This window comes from Emys orbicularis, chromosome 3 (assembly GCF_028017835.1).
Source record: "Emys orbicularis isolate rEmyOrb1 chromosome 3, rEmyOrb1.hap1, whole genome shotgun sequence".
NCBI lineage: Eukaryota > Metazoa > Chordata > Testudines > Emydidae > Emys > Emys orbicularis.
In genome coordinates this window covers 173,034,148-173,060,917 of record NC_088685.1, presented here as the reverse complement: position 1 = coordinate 173,060,917, position 26,770 = coordinate 173,034,148, and the positions used below count along the sequence as shown (strand labels likewise).

General features: G+C 42.1%; 1 protein-coding gene across 4 annotated transcripts in view; it reads left to right on the top strand.

Moving 5' to 3' along the window:
- HHAT (hedgehog acyltransferase) overlaps positions 1–26,770 on the top strand; it is a 345,313-nt gene that overhangs the window by 222,055 nt on the left and 96,488 nt on the right. For all 4 annotated transcript variants that reach the window (XM_065401658.1, XM_065401657.1, XM_065401656.1 and 1 more), the window contains one exon: positions 8,049–8,193. In XM_065401658.1, coding sequence (XP_065257730.1) covers positions 8,049–8,193 — 145 coding nt within the window. The remainder of the gene's footprint in view (positions 1–8,048; positions 8,194–26,770) is intronic.

The window sequence follows — 26,770 nt, the reverse complement described above, 5'->3', positions numbered from 1 at the left end:
AAGACACCCATTGACTGGATCCTGTGGCTATAAATAGTTAACAATGCATTTTTGAAAGGAAAATTCATTCTTAGGAATGTAACTCGCCTAAATTAAATAAGGTAACTATAAAGTAACTATAATGCCCCCTCCAGCACCTGAACCTCAGTTGTATCCTCTCAACGTGGGTCCCACACTCTTTTGGGCTTTATCCAGGTAATTGAGGGGGCTCAGCACCTCCCAGAGGATTAAACCTTTAATGAGCACGTGCCTCTTCAGTACATTAAGACATTCTTAGCTAGTTTCCAGCACATACTAAGCTTTGATGACCTTTATTATGCAGGAAATGTATCACTTCATGTGCTGGATGTAAATTTTTCTGTCACTTACTGTAGGAGGGTCAAGAGCCTGTATCTAAACCTTTCTCTTTTAAATGACAGAATGATGTATGTACTTGCACATTTTACTTGAAACATATTGGTTCTATTAGATGAAAGCTATTTCCAGTAATAGTTTCTGCATAATGGATGACCTTTTATTTGGACTGAAATCTATTTTATTTATTTATTTCCTTAAGTTGTAGGTTTGGAAGATTTACCCCCTTTCCCTGTCTCTGAGCAGCTGTACGGAGTTGGAATAACATACACAGTTTTAAAACCTATAACTTAGACTCTCACTCCAGGATGCCATTTATTGAGATTCCCAGTGTTGTCATCTCCTGAGACGACAAAAGCCTGAGTAATGGATGGGCCGTACATCATATTCCAAAGATCAGCTCATTTGGATTCTGCAGGACCAAATGAGGGAGTGATGTCCAGAGCTGACAGCCCTCTACCTAGGATGTACTCAGATCTTCAAATCTATGGGAGCATAAGGAAGAGTGCCCACCTGACCACAGTGATCCCATTGGCTCATAGAGAGAGAGAGAGAAGGATTCTCAGGTAGCCAGAACCCATATGACTTTACAAATCAATTAAAACTCCATCAGTTGTCCCAGAAGTGAACAGTAGCAGATCCCACTCAATATACCCTTCCAGCTTGACTGTGAACCACTGATAACTACTCTCTGGGAATGGTTTTCCGACCAGTTCTGCACCCACCTTATAGTAGCTCCATCTAGGTTGTATTTCCCTAGTTTGTTTATGAGAAGGTAATGCAAGACAGTATCAAAAGCTTTACTAAAGTCAAGATATATCACATCTAACGCTTCGCCCCATTCACAAGGCTTGTTACTCTGTTAAAGAAAGCTATTAGGTTGGTTTGACACCATTTGTTCTTGACAAATCCATGCTGACTGTTAATTATCACCTTATTATCTTCTGGGTGTCTGCAAATTAATTGATTGCACTGAAGTTAAGCTGACTGGTCTGTAATTCGCCTGGTTTCATTCCCCTTTTTATAGATGGGCACTATGGGTATGTCTATACTATCCGCTGGATCGGCGGGCAGCGATCTATCCAGCAGGGGTCGATTTATCGCATCTAGTCTAGACACGATAAATCGACCCCCCGAGCGCTCTCCCGTCGACTCCTGTATTCCACCGGAGGCGCAGGCAGAATCGACGGGGGAGTGGCAGCAGTCGACTCACCGCAGTGAAGACACCGCGGTGAGTAGATCTAAGTACATTGACTTCAGCTATGTTATTCACGTAGCTGAAGTTGCTTAACTTAGATCAATCTCTTCCCCCCCGCCCCTCCTGAGTGTAGACCAGGCCTATATTTGCCCTTTTCCAGTCCTCTGGGATCTCACCCATCTTCCATGACTTTTCAAAGATAATTGCTGATGTCTCAGATATCTTCTCAGTCAGCTCCTTGAGTATTCTAGGATGTATTTAATCAGGCCCTGGTGACTTGAAAACATCTAACTTGTCTAAGTAATTTTTAACTTGTTCTTTCCCTAGTTTTGCATCTTATCCTGCCTCATTTTTACTGGCATTCATTAAATTAGATGTGCAATTGCTACTAAACTTTTTGGTGAAAACTGAAATGAAAAAGTCATTTAGCACTTCTGCCATTTTCTGTTATTGTTTTTTTCTCCCTCACTGAGTAATGGGCCTATCCTTTCCTTGGTCTTCCCCTTGCTTCTAATATATTTATAGACTGTTTTCTTGTTACCCTTTATGACTCTAGCTAGTTTAATCTCGTTTTGTGCCTTGGCCTTTCTAATTTAGTCCCTACATACTTGTGGTGTTTATGTTCATCCTTTGTAATTTGACCTAGTTTCCACTTTTTGAGTTTCAGATCATTGAAGATCTCCTGGTTAAGCCAGGGTGGTCTCTTCCCATACTTCCTATATTTCCTATGCAGTGGGATAGTTTGCTCTTGTGCCCTTAATAATGTCTCTTTGAAAACTGCCAACTGTCTTCAGTTGTTTTTTGCCTTAGACTTGCTTCCCAAGGGATCTTACCAGCCAACTACCTTAGTTTGCTAAAGTCTGCCTTCTTGAAATCCATTTTCTTTATTGTGCTGTTTTCCCTCCTACCATGCCTTAGAATCATGAACTCTATCATTTCATGATCACTTTCACCCAAGCTGCCTTCCACTTTCAAATTCTCAACTAGTTCTTCCCTCTTTGTCAAAATCAAATCTAGAACACCATCTCCCCTACTGGCTTTCTCCACCTTCTGAAAAAAAAAATTATCTCCAATACATTCCAAGAACTTATTGGATAATCTGTGCCCTGCTGTGTTATTTTCCCAACAGATGTCTGGGTAGCTGAAGTCCTCCATCACCAAGTCCTGTTGCTTTGGATGATTTTGTTAGTTGTTTATACAAAGCCTCATCCGGGAAGCTTATCTTCCTGGTTAGGTGGTCTGTAATAGACCCCTACCATGACATCACCCTTGTTTTTTACTCCTTTTATCCTTACACAGAGATTTTCGACAAGTTTGTTTCCTAACGGCTCAGATACGGGCCCCTGGCAGGCAACATACCTCCTGGGATGCTATGTCAGGCCAACAGATAGGTGCCTGCCTCCCCCTCAGAAGAGAGTCATCCACCCTCACTGGACTCTCTCTGTTTCCAGACCAACCCAGACACTGTTTGGTCAACATTCTACTTTGATGATACACGTTGATGTGTTTTTAAAAGTTGCCTAGCTCCTCAAACCCACCCAATTTTCATTTTTATGCTCACTTTAAAAATTACGTGAATTTGTATAGTTTGGTAAAGCTTTGTCAAAATCTCCAGTCGTTCATTTATCCCATATGGTCCTCCAGCTGCTCAGTCACGCCCTAGACTCCATTTTCGGTATTCTTAACTGCAGATAAATAAAATAACCAATAACCATTAGTCAAAATATGTCATTTCCCTTCTCTACATCCCATCCACTCCCATCCTCATTCAGCTCTTCACCCATTTTCCTGGTTTTATATAGTGCCATTATTTTTGGCAAGTAACTACAATCCAGATTATCCAGATTTAGAAGACACTTCAAGGTATTACTCCTCAGACTGTTGAGAGCTATTATCATTGCAGTGTCTGGGGAAGAGGTTTGAGGAGGGTAGCTCTCATGCCTAAGTGTATCTCTTAAGGGAAAAACCCAAGAATCTTACTCAGAACAACTGGATCGCTTATATTGCTGCCTCATAGAGGTAAGCATGCTCTTAGCAATATCCTTTGGTCATAATGCTGGGTGGAGAGAAGGTCCCTGGTGACAAATAGTAAAAGGAAAATTTCAGTACATGGTCCAAGAGTTAGAAATTTGATTTTCCAAAGTCTCATCTTCAGTTACATACTCATACCACTTGTGCAACTATAATCCTGATGAATTAATCAAAACAGTCCACATGTATTTTGCCTTCTAACTTTTTTATAACTTTTATATCAACAACACATTGCAAAAATATTTTATTTTGTACATTTGTACAATAAGGCAAACTGAAATGAGAGTCAGCTGGCTGTCGTCAGTATTAGCACTGAATGCATTTAATGTTCCCCTCTAACATAATTTGGATTACAAACCCGAGTCCTCTATTAAAATCCCTTATAAACTTCAAATGCTAGAGACTCAACAATCTTAAATCGCAAATCACACTTATCCTTCATATCTTCGTGGTTGAAAATGAAGGATCAAGCCAGCATTTTGTCTCCCATCCATGAAAGTTCTTTGCTCAATGCATGGAGCATAGGCAATAGTGCAGTATATGTTCTGAATAAAAGTACACAGCCTTTCTCTCACTTTAAAATTATCCTGGATAAAGTAGCTGACAGAAAAAAAAAATCACACAGACCAGATAGTGAACAAGGTAGCTAAATAGCAACAGAGTGTCCTGTGGCACCTTTAAGACTAACAGAAGTATTGGGAGCATAAGCTTTCGTGGGTAAGAACCTCACTTCTTCAGATGCAAGTAATGGAAATCTCCAGAGGCAGGTATAAATCAGTATGGATTTAACGAGGTTAGTTCAGTCAGGGAGGGTGAGGTGCTCTGCTAGCAGTAGAGGTGTGAACACCAAGGGAGGAGAAACTGCTTCTGTAGTTGGATAGCCATTCACAGTCTTTGTTTAATCCTGATCTGATGGTGTCAAATTTGCAAATGAACTGGAGCTCAGCAGTTTCTCTTTGGAGTCTGGTCCAGAAGTTTTTTTGCTGTAAGATGGCTACCTTTACATCTGCTATTGTGTGGCCAGGGAGGTTGAAGTGTTCTCCTACAGGTTTTTGTATATTGCCATTCCTGATATCTGACTTGTGTCCATTTATCCTCTTGCGTAGTGACTGTCCAGTTTGGCCAATGTACATAGCAGAGGGGCATTGCAAAGGTAGCTAAATGGATGTCGTATCTCCCAAAAATTGTATTAAGCTTTCAGCTCAATTAAAAGATAAAGGAAGGTAAAACTGCAGCAGAGCAATGGTGAATCAAGTACAATGTATTTATACCACACCCATCTTAGTATTGGCATGTTAGAGCCTTATTCAATTGTGTGCACAGTCCTATAATATATACTCTATGTGTAAGACTCAGTATTTATTGTAACTCCCAATTTTTTCTTATCTTGTGCCTGCATTCTTTAGTCTCCAGAAAGGCAGTTCCATGTAACAAAAGACAAGTGTGGGAAACGACTGTTGTGCTGCATGAAGGTGTAAATTCAGTCATATTAGGACTCCCCAAACACTGACAAGATTTAATTCCTGTGGAATAGGCCCTTGTTTAAAGCACTCTAACCACCTCAACAATCTCGATAGCAATATTGGATTTACATGGAAGTTTGCTGTAGCCTCTCCCAGCACAGACTTTTAAATGAGGTGGATTGTGATGCTAGTCATTTGTCTTTATAAGCCTTCCTTTTGAGGGGAAGATTATTGAGAAGGTTATGCTTAGGATTGCCAACTTTCTACTTGCACAAAACCGAACAACCTTGCTCCGCCCCTCCTCTGAGGCCCTGCCCCCGTTCACTCCATTCCCTCCCCCCCCCGTCACTCGCTCTCCCCACCCTCACTCTCTCAGTTATTTTCACCGGGCTGGCACAGGGGGTTGGGGTGTGGGAGGGGGTGAGGGCTCTGGGCTGGGGGTGTGAGTTCTGGGGTGGGACTAGAAATGAGGGGTACAGGGTGCAGGAGGGGGCTCCAGGCAGGGGATTGGGGTGCAGGGAGTGAGGGCTCTGGCTGGGGATGCGGGCTCTGGTGTGGGGCCAGGGATGAGAGATTTGGGGTGCAGGAGGCTGTTCTGGGCTGGGACCAAGGGGTTCGGAAAGCGGGAGGGGGATCAGGGCTGGGGCAGGTGGTTGGGGCATGAGATGAGGGGTTTGGGGTACAGGAGGGTGCTCCAGGCTGGGACTGAGGGGTTCGGAGGGCAGGGGGTTGGGACGTGGGGGGGGTGTCAGGAGTGCAGGCTCCGGGCGGCACTTACCTTAAGCAGCTCCCGGAAGCAGCGACATATCCCCCCCTCCGGCTCCTACGTGGAGGCGCAGCCAGGCAGCTCTGCGCGCTGCCCCGTCCACAGGCGCTGCCCGAAAACTGGATACCTGGCAACTCTAGTTATGCTGAGCCAAATCTAGCAATAGATGCTGCCCTCAGATTACCTTGACCCAACAGAGTGCAGTAGTAGTTCATCTTTCCCAGTGACTGGCTGAGAGGGAGGTTTAGGCTGCACTTATTTACACCAGGGACTGGAGTACAGACTGCCGAGGATCAGGACAAGTGCAGAAGTTGCTTAAAGCAACATTTGTACACGCTTCTCCGATGTTGCACTTTGTGTTTCTGGGCCCCATCAGAGGGTCTGAATGATGTGGGATTGTAGTTTTTTGTGTATATGCCTAGAGGCCATGATAGGTTTATCTTTACAGATTGGAAAAATAGATAAATAAATCAAATGTAAGGGCAGTCAGCTATAGACTCCAGACTGTGAATGAAAGGGGCTAATGAGCAAGGATGCAAATACAAGATTTTTGGTCAAGTGGCCACAACTTTTTTGTAACTTAAACACCAAACAATTCATTAAATGACACTTTTCTTGGCAGCAGAAAAAGGGGGAGATGAGGATTTCAGATTCCACAACTGAACACCAGCTTCCAAAGAAACTATACAGCTGAAGTCAGAACTTATAGTAACTGCTGGGATTTTTCTTGAAGCAGTGGAATTGATCATCTAGAGAGTGAAACAGCACAGAGAAGAGCTTTTGAAATAGCTTTCATGGAGACAAACTGTCAGATCTTGAGAAGAATCAACAGAGTGATAAATATTTAAATCACAAATATTATTGCTGTTAATCAAGACTCACCTCAATCCTTTCTCATTGGTAAATTACTGCTTCCACTGGGTTAATTTGGACACAATAGGTGCTCAGGTACTTTCATAATTGGATTTTTCTGCATAACATGAGACATTTAAAAAAACAGTTTGATTTTTCTATCTTTGTTACAGATGTGTAGAAAGTTCAAACACTCCCAAGAAAATCTTTATTGCTTTGTGGATCAATTCCTAGCGGAATAATGAAAATTAGCTACAGCATAGCCCTCAAATAGTTCAATGAAGCAACTGTTTCTGTGCTGAAATGCTACAGTAATAAAAGACTCAGCATCCTTTGCCACAACATCCTGACTTGATCTGAATAGTTGTGAGAGGCTGAACTCTTCCTGGCTAGTTTCCTTAACTCCCATGAGAGTTTGGAACGTTCACTACTTTGCGAGAAGCATTCAGATTCTGAGAGGATGAGTCCCTAAATAAAGACACTTTTGGAACCTGAAAATGTGGTGTACAATATATGTTGTTCCTTATACAAGACTGTAACTATACGGTATGCTTTCTTAATCTGATTTACCATAATGCTATCTTTGTAATTCATTTTAACGGCTGAAACCTAAAGGAGGACAAAACTTTTTAAAATTGTACAGCCAGTATTAATTTACAGTGTGGTAGTCTGCTCCAAGGTTTTTGTGGTGGTTAACTTGACTTATATGCTGCATTAACAACAATGGCAAAAACTGTCTTGCCAGTGTAAGTAGTTATACAATACCTAGGTTCGCCTCTGAAATGACTATGAGCAGTGATGTCACAACTTATAGCTTAATTCACTTTCCAATCAAAATATTTGTTATTTTTATAAGAGAACTTATTGTACTAAACAATTCTGGTTTAACTGAGGCATCTGTCAGTGAATGCTTATTAACTAATCAAAAGTGAACTTGCTATTACCTAATCGAAAGTGTTAGTGGCTCTTTAAATCCTTTATATTTGGACAGAATCACTTTAGTGCTTTGAAACCAATTGGCTATTAGAACCTATTGAATACCATTGGCCATATAAGAAGATAAGTTTGCTGCTCAACTCACTAGCAAAATGCCTCAAGTAAGATAATGAAAACTAAAAATGATCTGTTACATTGAAATCATTGTTAAAGCTGTATTTGTTACTCAGTCAAAACTCCCAATCGGTTCAGGGGAAGTTTTGCCAGAGTATAAGCACTTCAGGATTTGTCCCATAATGATTTGATCTCGAGTCTGAATGCTTATCTGCCATCATTACATTGCATTTTCCAATGTGAGTTGTAAAAATGTTATTGCAACAACAGTTTCTCTGTATTTTTGGAGTGTTAACTCTGTGTTAACCTTATCTTTCTTTTTGTTTCTTGTCAGGATCGTTTTTTCTCACCAAAAATTTGTCGTCGACTTCACGCTGCCCTAGCAGCTGTTTCCACTTCAATGTTGATTTTATCCAATCTAGTGTTTCTCGGAGGAAATCAAGTTGGGAAAATCTACTGGAACAGGATCTTTGTGGAAGGCAAGTTATTTCGACATGCTATAGGTGATAAGGCTTTCAAATGTTTCTTTGGGATTGCAAGGTCAGATTGTCATCTCAATACCCCTGTGAAAAGCTGAAGTAATTCTCTTGACAGTGTAACAGAGATCAGAATCTGTCCCACTGAATCTAAATAACTATAAGTGGATTGTTTAATAGTTCTCCTTCACTTAGGGTATCAGTCCTCATCTACCATCAGAGGTTGAAAGAGATAGTTCCCCTGTCCGGGTGCCAGGCTTGCCTAGAAGTGAACTGACACTAATGAACAGGCACTAACGCTAAATAGGCAGGGCATGATCATTTGGCCAGGCTGGAAGATTCTCCCCCGCTCCCCCCCAACTTTAACATTAACACATCACATACATCAATACAAACACTATCCCACCAAATCCAATGCAGTGCATGCTCTCTGTGAAAGGAACCCCATGAACAAAGTGAGATCAAGGCTCTGTGTCCAGGTAGTGCTACTATACAGTCAGAGCTGAGCAGTGATAATCAAATGCCTCTGTGGTAGATCTGCCTGGGTGGATGTCCTGCTGATATTTATTAAGGGATGATTCTTCTTGTGAGGGAAGTACCCACAGGTTCCTACACTCATATGCTCCTCAGTGAGACCATTGCTGTCACGTGCTTCTCTGGAACTTGTATAAAATGGCTTCTCCCTGTGCTGTTTTCTCCTGCCTTTCTTTTACCTTAGCTTAGGTCCCAGCTTAGTTCAAAGAGCTCACTTAGGAATCATCTTAACAGAGTGAACTTTTTCAGGGGTCATACGATGTTCAGTGAATGTCTCTCTATAAAGGCAACCCAAAAAGAAATTAATCCACAAAACTTAAACACAATCAAATTGCATGAAGATAGGTAACATAAATATTTTAGACTAAAATGTAGGGAAACATTGTTTGGTTTTTATTATTTTGGCAGCACTCGTAAAGCCAACAATGCACTGCATCCTTGCTGTTTAGTATTTTCAAGGAAAAAGTTGAAAGGGTTCATTTACTATCTGATCAACTCTTGGTTTGTTTAGTTGTTGTTTTTCTTGGTCAATGTAAGTACAACTACAGAGACAAGGTGGGTGAGGTAATATCTTTTATTGGACCACCTTCCGTTGGTGAAAGAGACAAGCTTTCAAGCTACACAGAACTCTTCTTCAACTCGGAAGAACAGCCCTGTGTAGCTCAAAAGCTTATTACCTCAACCACTTTGTGTTTCTGATATCCTGGGACCCACACGGCTACAACAACACTGCAAACAACAACGTAAGCACAGCTAAGGAAATACGAGAAGAACATTGGGAAAAGGTAGAGTTGCTAGAAGTATTTATTGGTATCTGAATATTAATATACACTATGGTTTCTGTTCCTACAAGTAATAGTTACTGAAAGCTCATCCATGTCTCTAGTTTGCTGCAGAGGTTTTATAAAAGACCCTTTGGAACTAAAATATGCCCTTGTTCATGAGAAGGCTTTAGCAGTTTACACAAAGTTGTATTTTCATCTTCTGAAGGCAATCATCATAACATATAATTGATTGTAGGTTGGTTTTTGTTGTTTCTTTTTGTTTATTATTAGTAAAGATTTTATCTTCTAGTCCTTGGTTAATTATTGTGCCTTTAGCTCGGGGGAGGGGGGGGGGTTCATCAGTACAGAATGAGATATTACAGAGTGCCTAGGTTTGGAATAACAAATTAGTGTAATCATTCAAAACTTTGTTTTCCATGTTAATTTAATCACATTATCTTTATTTTTAAGAAGCTGAAAACGTTGCTTAGCAGAGCTCACATACTTCTGTTAGGAAATTCAGTGTCACCTGTTTCATGTCCGTATTCTGGTATCATGCACATGGCTATGAGTATTTGCTACTACAGAGCATGTCTAAAAACTGTACTGCACTGACAAAGGTGGATAACGAACCAAAAACAGAAAGTGGTCTTAAATTTTGCTGACCTTGCATTCTTTATCTGTTCCCACATCTTCCTGCTACTGAACAAATGTCATGTGTTGAGTGCTGCGTTCTCCATTGCAAATCAAGATGAGTTATTCAAACTCTCATTGTTTAATTTAAAATAATTAAAATTGTTGTACCTATGGGAGACCTAACCATCTACAAATATTTTTAGGGTGTAGACTCTAAGGGTGAAGAGAAATAATTTAGATCCCACGTGAACCCATCCCTCGAAATGTTTAAATCAAGATTAAACAGAGCATTATGGTATATGCTGTCAGGGTATTCTTGTGTCAGTCAAAAGATGGACTTGGTGACCTGAAAGGTCTTTTTAGTCTCTAATTTTTGTGATTAAATGTGTAAAGTAAGAGATTAAACACTGAAAGTTTTTGACTTATTTGGAAAATTCCTTTTTTGTACATTTGTGTCCTGTACAATACCAGCAGTGTGACGTTCACATGTGTGGTTTTCTCTTTTGCCTTGTGGCACTGATGAACTGTGGATGGAATGTGTTGTTATTAGAACATTAAGAGGAGTCCAGTTTAAAATGGGAGGTGATCCCAGTGGTCAAACAAACTTCATTTGGGATCTGTTTACAAGGGGGCTCAAGCCACCTGTCTTCCGTTGTTTCCAAAGCTGTGCCCCTGCATGCAGCAAAGTTCCAGTACAAACTCAGCAGTTTTTTTTCCCTTGTTTTGTTTTGTTGTTGCTTAAGTGATCACATTTACAGTAGTCAAAGGGTTAGACTTCAAAATCAAAATTGTTTGGTAGGTTTTGCTTCAGATAGTAATGAATATTGTACAGGTGTCCAGGGAACCATCTGATTTAGGAGAGTCCTAAGGGAGTGGGGATGAGAGAGGAGGAAGTACATTTGAGTACACTGATGTGCTACTAAGGGCTGGTCTACACTGGGGGGGGGGGGGGGGGTCGATCTAAGATATGCAACTTCAGCTATGCGAATAGCATAGCTGAAGTCTAAGTATCTTAAATCGAATTACCTGGGGTCCACACGGCGCAGGATCGACGGCTCCGGCTCCCCCGTCGACTGCGCTACCGCCGTTCGCTCTGGTGGAGTTCCAGAGTCGACGGTGAGCGCGTTTGGGGATCGATATATCACGTCTTAACGAGACGCGATATATCGATGCCGGATAAATCAATTGCTACCCGCCGATACGGCGGGTAGTGAAGACGTACCCTAAGACAGGCTGGATGAATCTCTAAACAGTTTGAATCAATAACTATTAGCTTTGGGTTGGAAAGAGAAAAAATGTTAAATTAATTTGGGATGAAAAAATAACACCAAAAGTCATCTGCACACTCTGTCACTCTTTAACCTCTGCAAGAAATTCACCCCCGTTTGGAAAGCCCAAACAAGTCTTTGCACCATGTATACCATGAGGTGGGGCTGCACAGGAGAGGCCATGGAATATCTTCCTAGGCTAGGGCCTGGCCACATTCCGTGCAGTCTGTGGAGCAGGACTTTATAATAGGCCAGTGTGGATTTGGGGGTGGGCTGGGGAGGCCATAGGTTCCATCGGTGTAGTTGGTTACAACCCCTGTATAATGGCTGTGCGGGTGGGGGGGGGGGGTAAAGAACTCTATTTTGGTGCATGGTCTGAAATAGCAGCCATAGAGAGGCTATGTTCTAGCCCTTCAACCTGTGCAGGAGTAGGAATGGTGAGTTACCTACAACCCCCTCAGAATACCAAGTAGTCAGGCTTTGTGTATGTGCCTATAGGGGCAGCAGGGAGCAGGTAGAAGGAGGCGGAGACATGAATCTCACTCCTGTTGTCTTCACGAGGTGATTGTTTGCAAAGTTATTCAAAATGTAAATGGTGAACCTGAATGACTTAATAATACTATATATTTCAATGCAGACATTAAAGCTACAACTACAGGCATTACTGAATTGTCAGGTCCCAACAGGTAAAATAAATCTTGGAATGGCAATATGTAAAAAACACCCACTGTGTGACAATCTGCGCTAACAACCTGTAATTGTGGTTTTTATGCAGAACATCTAATCATGGTGATCAGAATGCTACTTCAAAGAAATCCGAGTTCTGTTCTTAAATTACTTTCTAAAATAGATGAGTTAGTTTGTATGAAAGCTGCTGGACTGAAATATTCTATCCACAGCATAGGTACAGCATGAGCAGTTACAGCTCCGGCTTCCTCAGCACTGCCCAACCAATGGCACTTCAACCTTAAACTTGATGGAACAACAGTGGGGCTGTGAAGGCAGTTCACGAGCTGAGCCTATTCAATGCTGGTCTCTGTGCTGATATGCTGAGGCTGCCAAAATGGGTAATTTAGTGTCTGTTGTGTTCTTGGGTATGTGTTGTGGATGCTTGTTCTCTAGAAACTGAATTGAGGCTGCTACCTTAAGCTTTTGATTTTCATAGAAGTTGCATGGAATCCCCCCCCCCCCATCTTTACACCTGTTTTGTGTGGGGACAGCATTCCACGCAAGACCTACAACATCCTTTTACAAAGTGAAAATTTATCAGTGAAACTAGTAACTGTGTATGTGTGCAGTCAAATATTTTTGAATTGAATCCCTGAGATTTAAGGACTACTAGGCAGTAAGGCTTCAGTCCTGCAAAGAGAACCATGCATGTGGACGATCACGGAAGTCCCCGTAGCTCCATGTAGGCAGAGGGCTCTGCCAATACATTTCTTTCCAGCATCAGGACCTAAAGTAGTAGAGTTTCATTAAGAGTACACTAGAAATATTTTTTTAATGGACCCAATCCTGAAGTCCGCATTGGGCAAACTATCATTGTCTCTAAAGTAAACTCTAATAATGGATTGAACCCAGGTCGCAGTGATTGCTGCTCTACAAAAGCACTCTCAGCAACTCCCTGTATGGACAGCTGCCCTTATTAGTGAAAAGCAAAGCTTATTTAAAAACTGCACAGGTAACAGTACTGCTCCTACCTTCTGCCCTGTGCAGATGGAAGGCAAATTCAGTTCTCGTCCGAATTTCTGTGATCATCAATAAGGCTACGTTTTAGTCATGGGTATTTTTAATAAAAGTCATGGACAGGTCACGGGCAGTAAACAACAATTCACGGCCCGTGACCTGTCCATGACTTGTACTGTATACCCCTAACTAAAACATGGGTGCTGTGGGGCAGGGGGCGGCCCAGGAGCATCACGTGTGCTCTGAGGCCAGGGGTGCCGCGGGTGCTCTGAGTGGGGAGAAGGCCAGGACTCCTGCCGGGGGTGGGTGGGCGGGCAGGCGGCGGCCCGTGGCCCAGGACCCTTGCTGCTGCTGGGGGGTGGGGGTTGGCGGTGCTGGCAGGCTCTAGGTGCATGGCTCCACGGAAGCGGCGACATGTCCCAAGTCTCCTAGACAGAGGCGCAACCAGGCAGTTCTGCGCGCTGCTCCTGCCCCATGCACCAGCTCCACAGCTCCTATTGGCCAGGAACCGTGGCCAATGGGAGATGCAGGGGTGGTGCCTGTGAGCGGAGGTAGTGTGCAAAGCTGCATGGCCACGCCTCCGCCTAGGAGACAAGGGATGTGTCGCTGCTTTCGAGGAGCCCCCCCGAGGTAAGTGCCGCCCAGAGCCCTAACCCTCTCCCATGCCTGAGCCCTGAGCCCCCTCCCACACCCAAACTCCTGCTGCTGCTGGGGCGGGAGGGCGCGGTGGCCCAAGACTGCCCCAGCAGCAGTTGGTGCTGCTGGCCCAGGGGCTACCCGAGCTGCTCAGGCGGCCCCTGGGTCAGCTGCACCGGCTGCTGCAGAAGTCATGGCGGTCCCGGAAAGTCAGGGAATCTGTGATTTCTGTGACCTTCGTGACAGATTTGCAGCCTTAATCATCAATTCCTTCTTTTACAGCAAAATCAGTAAAGCAGGTGTCCATGTGTATCTGGTCTTAAGTCAAATACAATACCAGTCTTTCGACTAGTCTTTTGAATGGCAGTAATCAGGTTTAGAAGTGAACAACTATACAATAGCAGTTATTATAAATAAATTATGAGGAAAGGGTTTTTTTGCAAGAAATATTGGCACTAGGTACAGAAGCCTGTTTTACTAACTGGTACAACTGTGAATTTTCCTGTTGTCATATAAGCATAGTACTGTTTCCTAGGGTTCTTAGCCATTGGACAAGGAATTTTCAGCAAAGTATATTTTTCTATTTTGCATTTTACTTCAAACGAATTAGGGGATACATTATAGCATGTTAATCAACAGTTTTCATTAGCATTTTATAAATAAATTTTTTGCAGTTGTAAATAACAATCTGTTGTGAAAATTACGTGAGAAACACTAAAAAGAAGGCATTGCTTAACTGGGATGATGGTACAATAATTTTAAATGTTTCATGAGACAGTGTTTGCTGGGATCCTGAAATATTTGCTCGGTTTCACAATTGCTAGTTTTCTTTAGCATTAAGTAGGATAGAACATGTGGTGACACATAAGAATATTTAATTAGTCACATTTCTGATGCAAGTTAAAACTGTTGTACTGTACAAAACCAAACCTGATTTCTCAATGGCTGTTTGTTTGTTTATTGGTTGGGAATGGAGAAGCCTTCATCTAAATAGAAACAGACTAAACCATTCTTCTTTTTGCTAGTTTTTAAACAAGACCATGTATAAACCCTTTCAGAATTCAGCTGTTCACTGAAGTTACAGGGCAAAAATCTTGCTGCTCCTGTATGGGTGCACTGGGAAACAGGGTATAGGAAGATTCTTCCAGAGCCTCTTACCAGCGCAGGAGTCAGGCAAAATATAGACTGGATATGCCCAGTCAGGTTGCAAATGAGTCTACGTCCTCACCCCAACTTCTGTGCCTGCTGGTGATCTGGCAGCTTGCACCCTGGGCAGTGCACACTGCACTTTTCTGCACCAAGTGTGCTATATGCCCTCGCAGTGCACCCTCATTCATTTTGCCTTTGTCTGGCTTGTGCAGATGGAATGCCTTCAAGCTCCTCCACACTTTTGCACCACCCTCATCCCACAGCGTTTCTCGCAGGAGCAAGGTTCCAAGCTGGTGGGCAGCGAGTTGTTTCCATTCTACGGCCATGCAAGCAGTCATTAGACAAAATGACAGCTGCTACATCACTTGATGTAATAAAAACACACATTAGTATGGAAGGTTGTCATAGGACAGATACTTCTTGCTTTGAAAAACTTCTGAGGCTCCGCCTCCGTGTTTATTTTCAGTAAATGCAGGCTGACTTGGCATTTGTCTAGCAGCAGGGGACCATCATCCTGTGACCACATGAAATTCAAACGACATTATTTCTTAATGACATTAAATCATAGCACTGAAAATGATTTTCACGGCCTATATTTATTTCATTTTATGGAAATTGGGTGATGAATTAATCTCATTTTGAGGGGAGTCGCTGAACACCATGATGGTTCAGGGCTCGATCCTCCCTGCGGGAGCTTTGCCGTTTGCTTCAGTGGCAGCACAATATGGTCTTTCCTTCTACAGAAAATCACTTGATTATTAGTGGTTGATCCTCCCTTCTTTGTGCATCAAAAATAATCATTTACAATAGCATGAGTTACTATTTATTCTTCATATAGCGTCACTGATCTGCATGGGACTTTAGAGGCAAATATAGAGGGCAGGTCCCTGCCACAAGCTATGATGTTACAAACTATGGGCTGAATCCTGTAAGGTGCTCAGTATCCACTGAGATGTGTTGAGATCATAAACTCTCATTCACTTCAGTCAGGCTTGAGAATGGTCAGTACTTTCTAGGATCAGGCCCTATATAACACCTATAGCAACATGTGGATAGCGTTAGGTGGTAGGGAATGTGTAAATCTTTGGAAGTACTGTACTGTCCCGTTTATCCAAATGGCTGGGGGGACAGCCGAAACTTTCCAATAACTAAGCATTCAGATAAACGTAAGTCCTATTTTGAGCTGCGGCTTCACTGCATGTAGCTCTGTTAGTTAATCACCCGCTAATAATTTCTCAATTAGCCTCTTAGTACCTGTTAGCGCAAATCAGCAGCTTTGTACTTGTAATGCTTAATGTGTTGTACTTTATTAAAGAGTAAAAAAATTACTATATTGAGTTTCTTAAAACACCAAAATTGTATTAAAAGGAAGTATTTAAATACAATGTTGGTATTTATAATAAATTCAAAGTTGCTTTTTACTCTTTAATAAAGTACAGAGCATTAAGCAGTAAAAGTACAAAGCAGTTGATTAGTACTAATAGGCACTAAGAAGCTCATTGAGGAGTTATTAGCAGGTGATTAACGGGGCTACATGGAGGACACACCATGGATTTGGATAACTAGCATTTTGAGTAGAGGGAGTTCGGCTGTACAGGAGTGTTCTGTAATGAGCCACCCAATCCAGGGGGAAGCAAATGGGTGTGGATAGTCCCCGAAGAGAGAGACCAGAGAGCCTAGCAGGTGGGATGTCCCAGTATCTGCATAGTCCTTTGCAGTTTACCCAGTGGATAAAGAGGATCCCCTGAATTTTTCTGCCTTGCCCCATACCGGTATTCACTGGCCATATTCCTTGCCTGTTGAGGGGAAGAGGGGACTAGTTCCATGGTTGATAATTCATAGAGTTTAGGATGCATGTTTTCCCAAGGGGCTCCGTTTTTTTAGTTAACTCCTGTGGGCCAGTGAGTCTCAGTACATAGTCAAAGTACAGTTGTATGAAATGTAGTGGCTTCTATTTGTAGGGATTTGTGCAAACCATTTCTTCGGGATTGATTTGGATGGATTACCACCTTCATGCTTGCTTTGATTTGGGATTGAAATAAACCCCAAAAACTCAGAGAGAACTCAGTCAAAACGGCTGAATGTCATTTAGTTTCATGTCATTACCCCTTGCTCAGTGGCTTATGCTGCAGGTTTGTATTCTTCCTCTTTAAACTAATCTTTCCTGATCAAGTCTCAGTCGTGCAGTCCACTTTGTTTTACAGTCCACTCCATGGTTTGTCCTCCGAAATTCTGGTTCCTCTCCAGACCATTCTGTTCAGTATTATAGGATAAGAATTTACACTTGCTACTGTGTTACTCAGAAACTTAAAGCCAGCTTTTTCAAACTACTGCTTTGAATGCTATATTGATGGATTACATAAATTAAAAAAATATTGCATAGCTGCATGTGTCACCACAGGCAGATGTCACATTCTTTCAAATGATTTATATCTCTTCACATACAAAGGATATTTGTTCTTACAGCTGCTTATTTTACAATCTTATTTGGTGGGCGCATTTCATTGGTACGTGAGCTGGCAAAGATCCAAGAAAACTGAATGTGGCTATTTCTCCTGGCAATTTGCAATGAGTTGGAGAGCTGGCAATTTTTCTGTGCAGGCGAGAACTTTATAAAAACAAATATTTGCACACTATTTTAAGAGTTAAAAGAAAAAATTAATCCACCGGATTAATTTGGACACTCAGTCCTCTGTTGAATTGAATTATTTTGGACAGGCATTCTATTTAAAACAGATACAGAGCATTGCAATTTTAAAGTTAGAAGTGGTTTGTGAACTTAAGTCTACACATTTGTTTAAAATCATAAATCTCAATCCTGCAATCTGATTGATGCAGATAGGTCCCGTACACCATTGGCACAAGACATGCATAGAGATCTGCCTGCACTGATCTGATTGCAGGATTGGGGCCACAGATAGTAAGCTCTTATTTTGTACATCATGTTAAATGTTTCTGTATGTCCAAACTACTACAACCAGAGATAACAAAAGTACAATATAATGTCCATACAAGTAAGTGTGTGTCTATTTAGAGTTAATTTTGTATGTGCTTTGTATGTGTTTCACATTTTTTAGACAGAAAATGGAGGGTGGTTCCTACAGCCTGTGTCCCCCAGTCTACTGGGAGCATCTTGCTTCAAAGCACTGAGAGTCGATAGCGACGCACATAGCTATCAGCTTTATAGACCTAGACAAACATTTTCAAAAGTGCTTAGGACACTTAGGCAAGGTCTGCACTACAAACTTCTGCTGGCATAGCTATGTCGGTCGGGGTGTGAAAAGTGTGATCCCTGACCAACACAGATGTGCCAGCAGAAGCCTGTACTGTAAATGCAGCTATACTGCCAAAACTATGATTTTACCACTATAGCGTGCTATAAACTGTAATGGCAAAAGTGCAGTTTTGCTGGTATAAGCTGTGTCTACACTAGGAGTGCTTTGCTGGTGTAGTACAGTGGCTCTCAACTTTTCCAGACTACTGTACCCCTTTCAGGAGTCTGATTTGTCTTGTGTACACCCAAGTTTCACCTCACTTAAACTACTTGCTTACAAAATCAGACATAAAAATACTAAAGAGTCTCAGCACACTAATTGTGAAAAATTGCTGACTTTCTCATTTTTACCATATAATTATAAAATAAATAAATTGGAATGTAAATATTGTACTTGCATTTCAGTGTGTAGTATATAGAACAGTATAAACAAGTCATATGAAATTTTAGTTTGTACTGACTTTGCTAGTGCTTTTTATGTAGCTATTGTAAAACTAGGCAAATATCTAGAGGAGTTGATGTATCCCCTGGAAGATCTTTGTGTACCCCCAAAGGATGCATATCCCTGGTTGAGAACCACTGATATAGTATACCGGTATAGCTATCTTGGCAAAGTGCTCCTAGAGTAGACCTGGCCTTTGGAACCAAAGACCCATTGATGCTCAGGTGTTTTTGAAATTTTTACTCTGTCTGCACTGCATGGGCAGAGTGGATAAAACCATTTCTTTAAATTAAATTAAAAATCAGATTTAAAATAAAATTAAACTAGATTTTGTTGCCTTTAATTAAATTTGCATGTACAGTAACAGTATCTGTGTGAAGGTTACATTCACTGTCATTTATTAGCATCATTTAAACCGATAAACAATTGTAAAGATCATTGGAGTGGATCAGTGTTCTGCATTTCCATGTCTCTGTAGTTTTCATCAAAGAAGCTTCCACAGTATCGCAAACCCTGGGAAACAAGCAGGGAGAACTGGAAGTCCTGGCACAGTCAAGGAATTATGATATGGAATAACAGAGACCTGGTGGGATAAATCACATGACTGGAGTACTGTCATGGATGGATATAAGCTGTTCAGGAAGGACAGGCAGGGCAGAAAAGGTGGAGGAGTTGCATTGTATATAAAAGAGCAGTATGATTGCTCAGAGCTCCAGTATGAAACTGCAGAAAAACCTGAGAGTCTCTGGATTAAGTTTAGAAGTGTGAGCAACAAGGGTGATGTCGTGGTGGGAGTCTGCTCTAGACCACCAGACCAGGGGGATGAGGTGGACGAGGCTTTCTTCCACAACTAACAGAAGTTACTAGATCTCAGGCCCTGGTTCTCATGGGGGACTTCAATCACCCTGATATCTGCTGGGAGAGCAATACAGCAGTGCACAGACAATCCAGGAAGTTTTTGGAAAGTGTAGGGGACAATTTTCTGGTGCAAGTGCTGGAGGAACCAACTAGGGGCAGAGCTCTTCTTGACCTGCTGTTCACAAACGGAAGAATTAGTAGGGGAAGCAAAAGTGGATGGGAACCTGGGAGGCAGTGACCATGAGATGGTCGAGTTCAGGATCCTGACACAAGGAAGAAAGGAGAGCAGCAAAATACGTACCCTGGACTTCAGAAAAGCAGACTTTGACTCCCTCAGGGAACTGATGGGCAGGATCCCCTGGGAGAATAACATGAGGGGGAAAGGAGTCCAGGAGAGCTGGCTGTATTTTAAAGAATCCTTATTGAGGTTGCAGGAACAAACCATCCCGATGTGTAGAAAGAATAGTAAATATGGCAGGCGACCAGCTTGGCTTAACAGTGAAATTCTTGCTGATCTTAAACACAAAAAAGAAGCATACAAGAAGTGGAAGATTGGACAAATGACCAGGGAGGAGTATAAAAATATTGCTCAGGCATGCAGGAGTGAAATCAGGAAGGCCAAATCACACCTGGAGTTGCAACTAGCAAGAGATGTTAAGAGTAACAAGCAGGGTTTCTTCAGGTATGTTAGCAACGAGAAGAAAGTCAAGGAAAGTGTGGGCCCCTTACTGAATGGGGGAGGCAACCTAGTGACAGAGGATGTGGAAAAAGCTAATGTATTCAATGCTTTTTTTGCCTCTGTCTTCACGAACAAGGTCAGCTCCCAGACTGCTGCACTGGGCAGCACAGTATGGGGAGGAGGTGACCAGCCCTCTGTGGAGAAAGAAGTGGTGCAGGACTATTTAGAAAAGCTGGACGAGCACAAGTCCATGGGGCTGGATGCGCTGCATCTGAGGGTGCTAAAGGAATTGGCGGATGTGATTGCAGAGCCATTGGCCATTACCTTTGAAAACTCATGGCGATCGGGGGAGGTCCCGGATGACTGGAAAAACGCTAATGTAGTGCCCATCTTTAAAAAAGGGAAGGAGGAGGATCCAGGGAACTACAGGCCAGTCAGCCTCACCTCAGTCTCTGGAAAAATCATGGAGCAGGTTCTCAAGGAATCAATTCTGATGCACTTAGAGGAGAGGAAAGTGATCAGGAACAGTCAGCATGGATTCACCAAGGGCAAGTCATGCCTGACTAACCTAATTGCCTTCTATGATAAGATAACTGGCTCTGTGGATGAGGGGAAAGCAGTGGACGTGTTATTCCTTGACTTTAGCAAAGCTTTTGATACAGTCTCCCACAGTATTCTTCCTGGCAATTTAAAGAAGTATGGGCTGAATGAATGGACTATAAGGTGGCTAGAAAGCTGGCTAGATTGTCGGGCTCAACGGGTACTGATCAATGGCTCCATGTCTAGTTGGCAGCCGGTATCAAGCGGAGTGCCCCAAGGGTCGGTCCTGGGGCTGGTTTTGTTCAATATCTTCATTAATGATCTGGAGGATGGCGTGGACTGCACACTCAGCAAGTTTGCAGATGACATTAAGCTGGGAGGAGTGGTAGATACGCTGGAGTGTAGGGAACGGATACAGAGGGGCCTAGACAAATTAGAGGGTTGGGCCAAAAGAAATCTGATGAGGTTCAACAAGGACAAGTGCAGAGTCCTGCACTTAGGACGGAAGAATCCCATGCACCGCTACAGACTAGGGACCGAGTGGCTAGGCAGCAGTTCTGCAGAAAAGGACCTAGGGGTTACAGTGGACAAGAAGCTGGATATGAGTCAACAGTGTGCCCTTGTTGCCAAGAAGGCGAACGGCATTTTGGGCTGTATAAATAGGGGCATTGCCAGCAGATCGAGGGATGTGATCATTCCCCTCTATTCGGCATTGGTGAGGCCTCATCTGGAGTACTGTGTCCACTTTTGGGCCCCACACTACAAGAAGGATGTGGAAAAATGATTAGGGGGCTGGAGCACATGACTTATGAGGAGAGGCTGAGGGAACTGGGATTGTTTAGTCTGCAGAAGAGAAGAATGAGGAGGGATTTGATAGCTGCTTTCAACTACCTGAAAGGGGGATCCAAAGAGGATGGATCTAGACTGTTCTCAATGGTACCAGATGACAGAACAAGGAGTAACGGTCTCAAGTTGCAGTGGGGGAGGTTTAGGTTGGCTATTAGGAAAAACTTTTTCACCAGGAGGGTGGTGAAGCACTGGAATGGGTTACCTAGGGAGGTGGTGGGATCTCCTTCCTTAGAGGTTTTTAAGGTCAGGCTTGACAAAGCCCTGGCTGGGATGATTTATTTGGGGATTGGTCCTGCTTTGAGCAGGGTGTTGGACTAGATGACCTCCTGAGGTCCCTTCCAATCCTGATATTCTATGATTCTAAATCCCAAAGAGTTCAAAAATTGTGAATCAGACAAAAAAACCCATGAAATTGGCTTTAAAAATAGTTTGCTTTAAATACATTTCAGGTTATTTTAATTTGCCGCCTGGTTTTTTTTTGTTTTTTGCCTTTTTTAGCCTTCAAAGATCATGTTTTCAGCTTGCTTTGCAATCATGAGGGGAGGGCTAGCAACATTGTTTTTTAAATGAAAATTGAGATTCTCATATAGTCACTTGATTCTCGGTGCTGGGACTTACAGGCAAAAATGCCTAATATCTCAACACTAGTGATAAAATCTCAAGAGGTTGTGAGTATGGGTATGTACTTTAGAGACTGCAGCCAATTTTATTAAAAACTGTGGGTGAGATTTTTCAAAGGTGCCTACATGATTTTGGAGCAAAAGTCCCACTGACTTTCAATTAATCTTGTGCCCCAAAGACACTTAGATGCCTTGGAAAATCCCACCCTATGCATACAAATGGACAAAGACATGTACCTTGGACTGTGTTATTCTTCTCTAAAGTCTTACTATTGTAGTTCCTTTTGTAGAAACTTCTACCTAGGTTGTCGTAATGTCTAGCTGTGAAGACCAATTGCACTAGGCCTTGGGGGAAATCTGAGAGCCTAGAACATTCTAAATTGCCATTATTTGTTGATCAAGATTACAGACTGCCTCACAACAACCTATGGCAGAACATGATAGAGAGCCTATAAGTAGAAACACAATCACTTTTTATACACATTTTGTGGAAAAACTTTTATTTTTTTGATCTGTCAACACATCTGAGGTGCCTTGTTGCACTGGGAGGCTGAAGGCATAATAATCCATGCCTCTGCACATAGGTGCTGGAACAAAGGGTGCTACTACACCCCCTGGTTCAAAGTGGTTTCCATCTGTGATAAATGAAGGGGGTGGGTAGCTCCCTTTTATAGACACCCAGCCAGCCAGTAGCTATAAAATCCCTGTTAGTAGCTGTTCTCTACTTGCTTTACCTGTAAAGGGTTAAAAAAAGCCCATAGGTAAAAGGAATGGAGTGGGCACCTGACCAAAAGAGCCAATGGGAGGGCTAGAACTTTTTAAAATTGGGGGGGAAAACTTTCCCTTTGTCTGTCTGTCTGTCTGTTCTCCGGAGAGAGGGGACAGAGCAGGGACAAGGCTGGGACTATGCTGTAAGAGTTTGAGCCAGGTATGGAAACAATCAGATCATACCTAGAACTACTCATTTAAACCCCGGACATGTAAGTATATCAAGGAATGTCTAGGAAGACACGATTAGGTTTATCTCTTTTATTTGTTATTGGCTTGTGGACTTTGTGCTAACCCCAGGTGCTTTTGTTTTGCTTGCAACCTTTAAGCTGGACCTCAAGAAAATCATTCTTGATGCTTAATTATTATATTTGCTCTTTTTAAATCTAGCAAAAGCCTGAGTTCCCAGGTGTATTTTCTTTCTTTTTGTTTTTAATAAAATTTACCTTTTTAAAGAACAGGATTGGGTTTTTTGTGTCCTAAGAGATTTGTACGTATGTTGTTTAATTAGCTGGTGGCAATTTTTCTTTGTTTTCTTCCTCAGCTCTTCCCTGGGGTGGGGGTGGGGGGTGAAAGGGCTTGAGGGTACCCCACAGGGAGGAATTTCCAAGTGCGCCTTCCTGGGTAAAAAGGGTTTTTTTGCATTTGGGTGGTTGTCAGAGAGAATCTGTAACCTTGGGAGTTTAATACCAGCCTGGAGTGGCCAGTATTAATTTTTAGAATCCTTGCGGGCCCCCATCTTCTACACTCTACAGGTGGGGAGAAGGCTAAATATAAATAATTTGCCTTGTATCCAGAAGGGTCCCAAAGTAAATCACAAACTGTTCTGTCAGCTGTACAGGAATCATGGCAGCCACTAGTAAAGTGAAGCCATCCTTGCCAGATAACATCTGCTTTAATGATGCACAGTAGCACCACACAAGGATGTAGGACAATCATCGAGGTTATATGGTGTATTACCCTGTCCAGTTAAAACTGCAGGTGGATATTATATAGGGTTTAATTATCATAGTTGGCAAGGAGACCAGGATTAATATGCCTATACTGTGAGACTTGCCATGGGGTATTTTAACAGTTCCAGCCATCAGGACCTCTGTTTTATATCTCACCAAGGCTGCACCTCCAGCAACACAGTGCCCCGGAACACTGTGCTGTGATGTGCAGCCCCTAGACTTTGGAAACCTGCCATGAAAACGTGACCTTGGGCCAGTTCTGATTAGCTTGTAAGACCTAATGGAATTACAGTACAAAATAGAATGGCTGCATAAATAGGGTACTTGGTTTTATCAGGTTAATGACCCAGTTCCTTGGACTTAAAGGTCCATTTTAATTAGCCTACAGATGGAGGAATAGATTAAATTGAAGAAAAATTACGAGGACTACGATAGTAAATTCATCTGTAAAGCGCAATTGAGACACTATCCTAAGTGCTCCCATAGCTAGCAATTCAGTTCTGACACACTCCCCGGATGCTGTGAGGCTCACAATTTCATTGAATAATTAAGATGATTGATTTCATGGAATAATTAAATTGATTTAAAATATTGGCATTGTGCACCCAAGGAAAAAGACTAACCACAGCAGAAAAAATGTCTCTTCCTCTTTCCCTATCCTTTTTCTCATGTAGTTATTTATGGATTCCCACATACTAGGCAAATACACACTGAGACCCAGTGGTGATGAAAGGTGAAAGCCCACTGATGTGGTCTTGTAGTGGTGTTTTGCCAAGGTGTTATACATTGCTTAGTTTGCTAGTCAAACAGTGCAAGGAGGTGTTACCTCCATTAGTTTTATTTCCTATCCCTGTTACGTGGTAAGCACTCTGAAGAATATCTTAACCTGTTGTAATAAGATCAGAATTTGTCACTGAGCTTCCTGCATCTATTTTCTGGCAAGCTCATAAGGGCAGTCAGATTTATATGTTAAATTCTGCTTCCATTATGGTTAGTGGTGAAACACTAATCTCTGAGTCGTTTATAGCCACTGTGCCATGTGGTAGTGTTTAATCACCTTAAGAAGTGTGCATCTTTTATGACGATGATAATAAGTTGCTGTTTTAATTTTTTTAAAGCATTTGCCTATTTCTGCAGTCTGCATGTGGAAAACAGTGAATAACCTAAAAAAATCAGGATTTCATAATACTGGCAGTCGTGCATCCAACAATATTATAACATTTGGCGTCTGATTTACACACACACACACACGCTTCCTCATCTGTTTTATTAGACCCATAAATAAGCCTTATATCAAATGTAATAATCTCTCACTCAGACAGCCAAGAAATCCATTGGTATGAGGATTTCTTTCTTGATGATGTACAATATGAATTCTTAAATTCTGGATTTTTGAGCTGGCTGTGTAAAGGTTATTATTCTTGAAGCATGGAGTGGATAGAAACACCAGGGCATGATATTTATGTTTGATTGTTATTACTTTTTTCCTCACTGACAACAAATAAAAGTGGTTGGAGAAGTTGTATTGTTCGGGTTGGAAAGTGGCTTCTACAGTAATTTTTAATTTTGATAGAAAAGTGTGAGTGTTTTAACCCATTATCTGCGGGTTAAAATCCAGCATATAGAGAGAAATAGTTTGCAAATCAAAATGTGTTTACACTTGAATATTATGGCTAAGAGTCGTTTTCTCTGCAGCTGAAAAGCACACTTTCTTTGTAATATAACTGTTTCAAGCATTGTCTTTTTACAAATAAACTGTATATTTCTGACTGAAAACCACTGGTCTAGAGAATTTTAGCATTCCACTAGATAGTATTAACTTTGGCTTTTAACATCTTAAATTGCAATTTTTGTTTCAGACATAGGTCTGCTATGTACTTATTTACTTTAGTTTCTTTTATACTCTTTTCGGTATCATACATAACAAAACATTTCCCACTTAGTTGCATTTTTGAAGCTGCAGAGCATACTACAGAATATGCATATGAAACTAGAACCTGCATATGACATTTATCCCCATTTTTACACCTCAAACATAAGGTAAAAAGATCTGACATTTCACTCTAATCTCAATGTAGGGTACTAATTGTCCATCTCTGCCCACATAATGAATCTCCCAAGTATTCAGTATTTAAAAACAATCTAGCTGAAACCTGGTTCAAAGTGTGAAAAATGAAAGACCTGAATAGCTCAAGACAATTGCTAAGGGAATGTGCCGCCCTTCACCTTATCTTAGGTTCAAATTATTTCAGCGGTGACTACAAGTTTATATTCTTCTTCAAGTGATTGCTCATGTGCATTCCACAATAGGTGTGCGTGCTCACCACGTGCACCGGTGCTGGAAGTTTTTCCCCTAGCAGTACCCATAGGGGATCGCCCCCCACCCTCAGTTCCTTCTTGCCACCAGTGAAGGTGCTTCGGAACTGCTCTGCTGTAGCTTTCCCTGTTTGGACTGTCGTTTAGTTCATAGATAGTTAGTACCTGTAGTAAAAAAAAAAAAAAAGTGTTAGATAGATAGAGTAGAGAAGTGCGCCCGGGTCAGGGTTTAAGTTGTGCGACACTTGTAAATGGCTTATACCCATAAGTGATCCGCACACTAGTTGTTTACGCTATCTTGGGGAAACCCACCTCCGCAACCGCTGCAAGATCTGCAGATCATTTAAGCCTTGGACCAAAAAAGAGCGGGACATATGGCTCTGAGCCATATTGATGGAGTCAGCCCTGACCCTGGCACCGCTATGCCGCTTAGAATTGGCACCAAGCACCGCAGCATTGGTGTGCGGCGACCCAGCGGTGCCCTCCACCAGGCGGCACCACCCCCCATCCACGGGACACTCTAAGAAGATGAAGAAGCGATCTTCTCCGTCAAGCCACCGAGGCAAGGCTGGGGGCGAGACTAGACCCACGTTGGGCTGCTCTCGATC